The 12,001-nt window shown below is 34.9% G+C and overlaps 1 protein-coding gene across 1 annotated transcript; it reads left to right on the top strand.

The window, feature by feature from the left end:
• Positions 1-730: 730 nt before the first annotated feature.
• Positions 731-6,147, top strand: LOC125474039 (PI-PLC X domain-containing protein At5g67130-like). The gene is made up of 9 exons (XM_048577464.1): positions 731-976; positions 1,067-1,132; positions 1,272-1,394; positions 1,506-1,643; positions 4,227-4,325; positions 4,745-5,048; positions 5,267-5,490; positions 5,610-5,696; positions 5,890-6,147. The coding sequence occupies exons 1-9, from the start codon at positions 968-970 to the stop codon at positions 6,049-6,051; spliced, it is 1,212 nt and encodes a 403-aa protein (XP_048433421.1). The 5' UTR covers positions 731-967; the 3' UTR covers positions 6,052-6,147.
• Positions 6,148-12,001: the final 5,854 nt, after the last annotated feature.

The following is a 12,001-nucleotide window of genomic DNA, read 5'->3' as shown; positions in this document are numbered from 1 at the left end:
AAATTTTCTATTAATTGAATAATTTATTTTAAAAATACCAAAAACTCATGGATGTGAATTAGAGTTGTCAAAAATGGAATTGAGGTTGGTTTAATGTGTAGGCTAGAGGTAAATAGATGTGTAAAAATAATATGCCTAAAATACCCTTGTATTTAACAGTTTTTTAATAAAATAGGATGAAGTGAGACCAAAAGAGTTGAAAATATTAGTTTTAGGATAGAGTGTGACAAAACCAATTTCAAAGAATAAATTCAAACTAAATGACAGGTTCAGGAAACATTTCAATTAATAAGCCTAAATTGTTTATTAAGTATGAAACTCAACCACCCCTTTAAATAGGCCTTTATCCGCACGTAAAAAAATTGTCAGTTTGAGTGAACAAGAATCCTACTTACTAATAAATTAGCAATCTCATGGCGGCTCTCAAGACCAAATATATAAACATAAAAACAACACACATTTCATGTTGATCTAAGAGAGAAAGAGGGTAAGAAATTTGTAACATTAAGAAAATTCTAATTTGCATTTGAGTTACTAAGTTCGATTTTTTCGGTATTAAAAGAAAAAAAAGAAAAAAGAAAAAGAGAGAGAGGTTTTTTTTTGGTTTGGGGGGGGGGGGGGGGAGGGGGACCGCACTTGATCAAGTCATTTCCGGTATTAAAAGAAAAAGAGAGAGAGAGAGAGGTTCTTTTTTGTTTGTTGGGGGGGGGGGGGGAGGGACCGCACTTGATCAAGTCATATAATTACTTGTTTTATTGTGAAACATCCCCCAACTTTGTCTCCCACAACACTTGTTACATAATATAACTCAAACATTGAGTGATTTATAGAGGGTAAGAGGAGTCCTCAACAAATTGTATTTCTTTTCTTCATTTGTTCTTGTAAAAGAGGACTCCTTTCTTTTTGCTTCATAATTTCCCTGAATCTATAGCGTCTGTGGAATTAAAGCTCCCCACCCAACACTTCAATGGAGCACGTAATTAACAACTTCTTCTTCTCCATCACCTCCTTCTAGCTCCATCACCTTCTCGCACACTTGTTTATTTTATTTTATTTTTACTTGCAGAGACTTATTTTTGTTGCAACTCTGTTGGCTACTATTTCACTCCTCGATCTTTCTTCATCTCGCGAGGTATTAACCTCTTGATTTATTTCTCTCATCTCTCTGATTCAAAACTGAAAACCCATTTCATATCTTATTAATTCTGTATATTTTCCACAGCTTTAAAACCCATTTTTCCTGTGCTTGTTTTTCTTTCTGCAATTTCCAGGAGGGACAGAGATGTATCAAGAACAACGACTGCGACTCGGGATTGCACTGCGAGACGTGCGTTGCAGACGGCAACGTGGTGCCCAAATGCACCAGAATCAAACCCATCAGCCCCATTTCTCAGGTTCCCATAAATCCAACTTCTTTGATTTTCCATTTTTCTTAAAGTTTTGGTCTTTATTTTTGTTCTTTCTGTCTGTCTGATGGGGGTAGTTGTGCATTTATACATGAGCAGGTTCAAACGCTACCGTTTAACAAGTATTCATGGTTGACAACCCACAATTCGTTTGCGAGGTTAGGTGACAGGTCGGCGACTGGCTCATTGATTTTCGCTCCTACTAACCAGCAGGACTCCATTACTGAGCAGCTTAACGTATGTCTTTCCTTCTCTCTTCCTATTTTTTTTGTTTATGTTATTTTTCTTTTCTTGTTTAATTTCTGGGAAATAATAAGGAACTTGATGTTTGAGGAACAAAACTCTGTTTAGAATTCTAGGTAGTTGACAGAGCGCTGTTTCCTTGTTGTTTATGGCATTTGATGGTATTCATCAATGGCCTTTCATTAGAAATGACCAAACACACATTCATTTTGTCTATCAATAGAATGAATTAAAAAAGATTGAAGAAAGATTAATAAGGGTATGTAGGAGGAAAAATGGGTGTGTGACTATCCTTAATAAATGAGGTTGATGGAAATGTGATTTTCTTTTTCTTTAAAAATGTCAAAAGGAATTGCTTAGTACCATGATTTATTGGGATTTTTGATATTTATTTTCACTTATAAAAGAAATATCTTAGATTCGAATCTCGTGAATGAAAAGTTCAATAATAATTTCTCTCCCCTGGACCTGTACTTGTAAATAAAGTTCTAAATGGTGCTTAGGTGCTAGTCGATAGCGGTAGGAGCCTAAGCGGAGGTGATTTTTCCTTATTTTTATAAATATGAGTAGACATTTATTTATATGATATATAATAAATTTAATTAAAATATATAATTATATTGGAAAATATAAATATTAAAATAGAATACATATATATATATATATATATATACATACATATAAAGTGAGCATCTTAAAATGATGAAACATTCAAAATACCATAAATTGCCCTTTAAAAATTTCATAAATTACAATTGAACCAAAAGAAGCTAAAGTATTTAACCATATTTTTATTTTGACTGAATTTAATATTTAAAATTATAGAAAAAGAAAACAAAAACAAAACCTCCCACGGTGGTGGGTGGTTTCACATTTTTAATTCATTTTTTTTAAATAATTTTTTAAAAATATGTAAATTAATTATTTTAATAAAAAAAATATAAAAAGGTCAATACGCGTGTGACAAGAGGCTATTAGTATATAAATTATAAAGTACTAAAATATATTGCAAATATGAGAACGAGCATATAAATATGTGTTCATCTAAGTAACCAACAAGTCTCTTACAATTTGTTTAAAATATAAAATGCAAAATAAAAGTTATCTTATTTTTTGTTTAAGTGAGAGTCGCCACTCTAAGTCATTTTCTTAGAAAAACAAAAAAAAGCAAAAAAAGTCACAAAACTACCAAGGCTGCCTAGGCTACTTATGTCCACCTTGGAGAGTGTAGGTACCCTTTCTTATTTTTTAAACACATAAGGATTAATCGCAACGGTAGCCACTCGCTTACTACCTAGGCAGATTTTTAGAACACTTGCTCAAAAGTTTAGTATTCTATATGAAATTAAACTCTTATGAGTATGAAATAACTCTACAAATGGAATTATAAATTCCCGCCAATGCTTGAATTCAATGTTTAGTTAGACACATGTATATTTTAGCTGATTTATTTTGTCACTTAGTATTGTTACGCAAAGATACATAGTTACAAACACTTGTGCTATGGACGTAATGTTCTTGTTCTCCTATAGGATAATGTGCGTGTGCATAATAAATTTGATTTGGATCACCACTTGAGTTAAAAATTGAGGTATGGCAATAGTTGATCTATTATTAATAGGAAATGACAGTTCAAGGTTCATATGGGGCCTAATAAGTAATGATAAAGACTCATGCATGTTGGTTGTCACGCTACTTAAGGTTTTAGTGTGAAAAGGAAAATGGACAATGTCCTACATTCAATTAAGGAGGACCAATCCTAAAGTGAAATAGCCGTATGACTATGTCTTTGGTTTTTTTGTTTTGAAAATGGACTAACCAATGGCTTCGCCACGACAGTCGACCCTTTTGTGGAACGAAAAGATTTACAGATGCATTTAAGCCTCCTCTTAGTCACCATCGTGTGACTCATCAGTGTCAAAAATCGAACCTAGGATGTGCCGTATAGAATACTGGCCTGGAATTTGTCCTCAACCACTGGATTACCCGGTGGTGGTTATGACTAGTCTTTGGTTGGCTGTGGTGACCTTTATGTTGCCATGAAAGTTAAGTAATCTAAGATTACAAAAGCACTTGGAAACCCAGATAAAGCTTAAAAAAACTCAAAAACAAAAGCACTTTTTAGTTAAGAAAGGAAAATATTTGTTGAGTCTTGGCTTTGGCGGCAAGAATAGCCATCAGATTTGTGCTTTTGTAGAACCGTAGAAGGATGTTCAAGGGTTAGACTTTCTACCCACTGAATAATATGTTTGCATGTTAAAGTTGTTATGGATTAGGTATTGTTTTGACTTTAATAATTCCCTCTTGGTCGATTGTCTAATATTCAAGAAAGAAAATAATCATAGACTTTGATGATTAGAAGCTCCAGCAGAATACATATGTACCGTACGTATACTACGATGATGACGACAATCACTTGCAAGATGCACCTATCATACTTGTATTCTAGTACATAAGCAAGACTGCCAAATAACGATAATTGACCAATAAAACAAAGGGAATTTTTAAAATAATTATGGCTGTATGATGAATTTTCAATTCTTAAATTCGTGAATTAATTGCTATATCATCTTGCAGAATGGTGTTAGAGGGTTAATGCTGGATATGTATGACTTCCAAAATGGTATTTGGTTATGTCACTCGTTCGGCGGCAACTGCTACAATTACACATCTTTTGTAAGTATTATATGGCTTCCAAATGATGTTTTATATATACGCAAAAGGATTAGTTTGTGTTGTGATGTAAATGCATGGGTTGCTTATATTATGCGACTACCTATTGAAGATTCAACTCTTGAAGGATTATTCTTGCAAAACTTAACCAAACTGAAAAATCTTTTAGTTATTTAACTGTGATCAAATATACAGACAAACACAATTTTACTGAAATTATCATGATGACAGTTAATTAGCTAAACGATTTTCGGTTTAATTGATTTCTACATCCTTTGAAGGGTAAGAAACTGATGCTTCTCAAGTTGAGTCTTCAACTTAAAACGTTTATCAATGACTTCGCTATTTGTGACTTTGCTTAGATTTATTGAAAAGATTTCGTTTAAGAATAGCAGTACTAAATCTGCAATCTGGTTTATCAGCAACCTGCCATCAATGTGCTCAAAGAAATTCAAGCCTTTCTTCAAGCAAACCCATCAGACATTGTGACCATCATCATTGAAGACTATGTTACATCACCAAAGGGCTTGACCAAAGTGTTTGATGCAGCTGGCTTGAGAAAATTCTGGTTCCCAGTGTCAAGAATGCCAAAAAAAGGCGGAGATTGGCCGACGGTTGCTGATATGATCCAGAAAAATCAGCGTTTGGTGGTTTTCACTTCAAAACGAGCAAAGGAGGCAAGTGAAGGGATAGCCTATGAGTGGAACTATGTGGTCGAAAACCAATGTGAGTTCTATCTTTGACTTCGAACACTATATTTGTATTTTTTGTACTTATGTCCAAAATTACGTTGTTTTAGGGTTTTATTTAATCCTATAAACATAAATCTTTGACCCCAACATGCTTAATTCTAAACTCTAAAACGATTAACATGAACTTGACACAGAAAACACATACAGAAGATCCTATTTCTTAATATAATTCTGTTTTGAGTGAAACTGTAGATGGAAAGGGTGGAATGGTTGCTGGATCATGTCCAAATCGCGCGGAATCATCTCCCATGAACACAACATCAAAATCGTTGGTCTTGGTCAACTATTTTCGAGATGCTCCCGATATAACCCGAGCTTGCAAGGATAATTCAGATGCATTGCTTCGCATGGTGAATACGTGTTATGATGCGTCTTCTAAAAGATGGCCTAACTTTATTGCGGTTGATTTTTACAAGGTACGAATTACTTTTAAAAATAAACTTACTAGCAAAAATTATGTTGATGCTCATTGTTTATACGTGTATAGAATTATAAATGTATTCATTTATTCATTTTTCTGTGACCTACCTTCTAGAGGAGTGATGGTGGGGGAGCTCCTAAAGCTACGGATGTCGCAAACGGTCATTTGGTTTGCGGGTGTGGAACCATTGCTAACTGCAAGGTGAGTAATATATGATATTCGGTATTAAATATCCGGTAATGTGATGCATATGTGGTTTTATAAGATAGTTTGATATGTTATGTTATCACGCTATCAATTTGGATAGGACATTCAAGCGACAATTAACCTAATTTCTGGTCATTTATATGCATGGTAATCATAAATTCATAATTACGTGTTCTTATGTACGCAGGCCAATGTGAGCTTTGGAGTATGTCCACAGCCTGAGGCTGAAGTTGTCCCAAGAACTGCACCATCAACAACAAACTTTGGTTATTCGAATACGGGACCAGTTCAGCTGCTGTGGTTGTTTGGGACTCTTCTTGTGACACTTCTAATGTTGTTTTCGCTGTAGACTTTATAACCTGAAAGTATTCTCTTCTAAATTCATAACTCAGTGAAAAGACAAAAGGAATTCTAGTTTCTAACCAAAATCAAGTTTGACTGTCAATGGTATTTGAATTATAGTTTAATGGAAAGAAATATAAAGAAAAACACCTTACACAAATACAGTTATGGATTTTATATTTCTGAGAATGGTGGTGCTATCCAAACACACATATTTACCTTTGACACATATCGCTCAATTTTCGACCGTTAAATCAAATAAATTGAAGAGGTTCACAGGAAAAAAAATTAACAGATGATACATGAAAGATATAAGGTGTAGGGATAGCACCACTCTTCATAAAGTTGTGATGGCTACTCTTTCTTAGTTACTAAATTGTTCTAGTTGGGACATTTGGTTGGTGATCACCATGTGATTGTAGAACTGACGAATCATATTTATTTTATACGTACTTTGGCTGCAGACTCAGAGGAATGTATGTCGACTTTGGCTGCGAGTTGGAATTAATGGTTTATCATTTCCAAATATAATGGTTACCACTAGGTTAGAGGTCATGGGAACATTTAATATATTAAAGGAAAAGTTTTATAGTGCAAAATGCTTTCTGGCCTTTGAAAAACTAGTTTCTTATAGATGTGTGAGTTGCACATGTTTTATTTTAAAAGTTGGTAAACCGATAAATCGTATAAAGTTCATAAAAACTTGAACTTAGACTCGGAGACTATTATACAATGCATGATTTTGTTTTTTCTTTATTGTGATTTTGTTTTTTCTTAAGAAACTGATATTTTAAACTACTCCAATTTATGAAAAGAGAACTTTAAACTCATGTGTAAAAGAGCGACACGCTGCCTAGTAATTAGATTAATTGGTTACCCTTATTCCCAACCTTTAAGATATATTTAAATTACGAATGTGCCGCTAGACCTGGCAATTTTTTACACGACTCGTTAACACAACACATAAATGACACGAAAATAATGGGGTTCAGGTCAACATGATAACTAATTAGGTCATTATCGGGTCACACGATAATAACGAGTCTTTAATAGGTTTACACGAGAGTGACACGCGGGTAACCTGTTTCGACACAATAAGAAAAAAGTTATTTTGATGATTTTAATTTTTTAAACTATTAAAAAAACTTACTATAAAATACAATAGATATAATGAATATGTATATATTGTTCGTTAATTATTATTCCATATAAATTTTAAAATTTAAGTTTTATTTATTTATTTATTTTTATATTATATTATAGACAAAGATTGAGATTAAAATCATAAAACAAATTAAAAATAAAAATATCAAGTAATTTAAAAATACCAAATACATTAAAAAAATTATAATAATTAATTTACATATGCGAAAAATATGAAAAAAATATGCAAATGCTTGTAGTCGCATCCTCTACGCTTTGAGGATAGGTATATGATCGTTTGAATTTTTAAAACCATACAAACTCTCATGAATAGTATTTTTAAAGGAGTTCAAAATAAACAAAATTCATAATCATTAATGTATAAGTCTGAAAGAAGTGAAAGCTAATAAGCATTCATAATTGCATCCTCAACGCTTAGACGATGGTTACATGGTCATTTAGATTTTTAAAACCCTCCAAATCTCATGAACAATGTTTATTATTTGAGTGCAAAATTAATAAAATTAATAAAAATTATTGTAGAAGTGTGAAAAATGTAATCACTCATAATGAAAAGCTTTACAATTTTCATGAAAGGGTCAACTCCGAAATTTAGTATGAATATACTAATTTAGTATTATGTTTTACATTTTTTTGGGTCAAATTATGTTTTTCATTTTCATTTTTATTGATTAAAATATATTTTTCTTAACGGGTAACGGGTCGGGTCATATTACCTGATAATATTAACAGGATGATTTCGGGTCGGGTTATATTACCCGTTTACTTTAACGGGTATTACACGACACGACCTGTTAAGCTATCGGGTATGACACGAAAACGACACGAAAACGCGAAACACGACACAAATGCCAGGTTTATGTGCCGCTACCAGTTGAGATATGAAATTTTATAACTTGTGAATTGGCTAGGGAACTAGCCCATATTGATTTTTTTTCTTTTTATGAGAAATACCTAGAAATAGGACAATTTCTTAATCTTGGGACAAAATACGACATTTCGAATATGCACACTAATCAGACAGAAATATGATTTTTCCTACACCTTCAAATGACTTAATTGCCCTTGTATGTAAATGGGTTATTTCCTCCCATTTTTTGATTGCTCTCTTCTTACCTTTTCTCCATCCCTCTCTCTCCTATACTCACTGTGCACACACGGTGCACATCATCTTGACCAACACCGTCCAAATTGAAACCACCATCAATTTTGTCACGCCCTGATCCCGACATACGTCCAAGATCGACACATGATGTCACCAAATATCCGTATGTCTAACATACCCCACCTCTGGGATATGTACAAAGCATAATTCAATGTTCAAATTGCGTTGTAATTTTCATTTATTTTATGGCTGCATCTAACCTCATCGTTAGACTGCCTACGTACCCTCAATAGGGATCAAGTCATTTGTAGTTCACCATTCGCTATACTCGAACATTCATTACATAAATCGTTATGTCTCAGCAATATACCACAATTTAAGCCTGTAGCACCTCAAGGAACATTTAACAAAGCAGAATAATATTCTCTAGTCATCTTGCCATTCACCCACACATATGCATTCCAACACCATCCAATTATCACACCAATCAATAACACGTACAATGGACTGAAATGCAGGGCTAGAGCGACACAGTTCGGCCGAAGCCTACATCTTTGAAGCTGAAAACAAATCCAAGGAACCAACAAGTCAAATGATGCGATTTCGGAGCACTCAACGAAATCCATCAACCTCAGGTTCCGGACCACTCAACGAAACCAAGCCACCAAGGGGATTCCGGATCACTCAACAGAATCCAAACCAGGATACAATTTTGGACCACTCAACGGAACCGTGGAGTAGAAGGGATTCCGTACCTCTCAACGAAATCCGAGTGGATATGGTTCCGGACCACTCAACGGAATCACAGATACGAGGGATTTCGGACCTTTCAACATAATCTAGACGGAGCAGAGAACTAGACCACTCAACAGAACCCTAGTAGATACTCAGTTCTGGATCACTCAACAGAACCGAGCAGAGGGCCAAGGAACAAATCAATGGCTCAAAGAAATCAAGCACTCAAAATATAGAAGCTCAATGAAAACATAAATGGAACAATGATACGATATGTGAAACAAGTCTCGAAGCAACAAACCTGATGACAATGGGTTCATGGTCAGCTACTAGCCCTCACATTTCATCACATCATGCCAATCATACAAATCAGACCACATTCCACAAACAATTCCAATGCACAATCAAAACATATTTAATAAACAAGTATAAAATAATACAATGCCACTAGTACGCGAATCAACTCACACGTCAATCGAAGGGACACGCCATCCAGATGAGCCCATCATGCTCTATGAAGTCTCAACCGCGCTTTAAGATAACCGATACGCTAGAAGAACTCAGGCTAGTTGACTGAAAAGCCAACCGTCGATTAAGATTGAGAATAGGGTCTACAACTCTAGAAATCTAAACCAAAAGATCCACCGATCAGATTTTTGATCTGTAACTTTCCAAAGTCCACATTATGCTTCTAGAACAACCTACTAAAATCTAGTCGGATCTCTGCTAATTATAAGGATTAGATGGCGGTCAACAATTTATTTTACAAACTAAGAAATCCAATTCAGTAAGATCTGTATGTTAGATTACCGATCCGTACATAACTAATGTCCTCAAATATTATGTTCTATAACGTATTAAATTTTGGTGACGATCCAACGGTCGGATCATTGATTCATATTTTGATCAAGTAACCTATCATAGTGACATTAGGTTCAAACGATCAAACAACGTCATACGAATATCAAATACCAAATCAGGACATCAAATTAAACTTAGAATGGCATTGTTGGCCCACTAACCACTCACCGCCGCAGGTGGCGGTCGGCCACCTCGACTCGTCGGAAAATTCAACTATTTTAAAAAATTACCAAATTTTATAGACAAGTAGATCTCAGTGAGCTTCGATGGCGGCCATACCTATAACCAGGGCCAATTGGGCCTGGAAAAGCTTCAATTTTCCACGAACCCTCCATAACCCTAGAAAAGGTGAGCTTCGATTTGACTTCTCCCGTGCTCCGCTGCCTCCAAGGTTGTTTAGGCTTTGTTCATGGGTTCAAGGAGAGTCTAATGGTGGTAGAGATTGAGGGGATTTCATTAAAAAATGATGGATCACCGTCAATGATACCGTCGGCATCCTGCTTCTTCTTTCACGAAATTAAACCCAAAAGCCTTCAAATTTGAGCTAAGATGGTAGATAGGCGGTTGTGGAATAGGTTATAGGTGATGGAAGGGTGAATTTCGACTGAAAAATTGTGGAAATTGTTCAGAATTAAATCGGGTGGTCGCCAGGTACACGGGTCAGCGAGTGAGCCTGTTTCCCCTTTCCTTCCTTTCCTCTCTCCTTTCCCCTAATTTCCCTCTTTCTCATTGGTCCTCTTTCCCATCTTTTCACTCATTTCTCTTTTTTTTTTTTTTTTTTTTTTTTTTTTTTCTATCACAGCCGTCAATCTCTCTTATTTATTTTCTTCTCCTTTCATCCCAGCCACACACTTGGCACATTCCTTTGCTCCAGAAAATCTAGAACCTTCTAAATGAGGGTTGAATTACAAAAATGTCCCTAACTTTAAAAGTTAATAACTCTCTCGTTATAACTCTGTTCATAAACGGTTTATGTGTACGCGTTTGTGAGATCGGGCTCTATTCGAAAATATAAATTGTGACCACGAAAGGTTTATGAGTTTCAAAGAATTAATTTCCAAACTTCACCATTCGTAACTAGTTTAAATAAAATCTAAATTCAAATAAATTAAAATAAATTCTCGAAAAATAATATAAAATCTCAATAATGCGAATACGTAGATTATAATAGTGAAATCCAGGAATGTGATTTCACAAATTTCATCTCATCCTCACGAGTCCAAAACACCTAGCCTTGTCACTAATCCCATCTCTGATCATTAGGATGGAAACTCAAGTAGGCTGCGAGTTTTCTGGCCATTTTTTGGCAACACAGCAAACGATTACACTCAAGACCACCACCATTGGACCCACATCGAGGGTGGGAACAAGGCCCCATCATTAAATGTTGGTGTTTTGTTGGATGAATTTTTCAGGATTTGCTCATTGTATATACATGACATGCACATGATATGCTTACAGATCTGAGCCAGCCCAAAAACCCAGAGCTTACAACTTTATTTTTGAAATAAAAAAAAAATGACGTCACGACCATATACACTATATACACACCACATGCACATTATAAGTGCAGTACATGCATATAATATGCACAGAACTGGAGATTGAGCAACAAGCTGCTTTTCACATTAATAAGAAACTTTAACGGCAACCTATTGGTATAGTGGATACAATTAAAACATAATTGTTACGTATATAAGGTTGCATTGGCAGTTTGAAAAATCTTGTTATGTATATCAATCTCCGCTTAATTGTGCACGTGGAAAACATGATACTCATTGTCGTCATTTCATGGACACGTATGATCCTTAACATCCTCTAAGTTTTTTCTTAATTTTATTTTTCACCGAGGCCAACTAGGTTGTGGTCATACTCACTAAATTCTGAGGCACAATGTATGTGCATCATAACTAGTGAACATTCCCACTTCTCATATTAAGATGTAGCTATGCACACCATATGCACACCACATGCACATTACGGAAAAATTTTCACAAATTTTCGCAATTGGACACTTGAGCCAGAAATTGTTCCATCCCAGTTTTGTAGCACGTCAAAACTTGAAATTTATTCCATAACCCATAGGCCCCAA

Source organism: the organism of the source record quoted next, unplaced genomic scaffold (assembly GCF_019419815.1).
Source record: "Pyrus x bretschneideri cultivar Hongxiangsu unplaced genomic scaffold, Pyrus_bretschneideri_v1 Contig115, whole genome shotgun sequence".
Lineage (NCBI taxonomy): Eukaryota > Viridiplantae > Streptophyta > Magnoliopsida > Rosales > Rosaceae > Pyrus > Pyrus x bretschneideri.
Note: the sequence above shows the minus strand (reverse complement) of the source record. Positions and strands in the feature narration are given on the sequence as shown.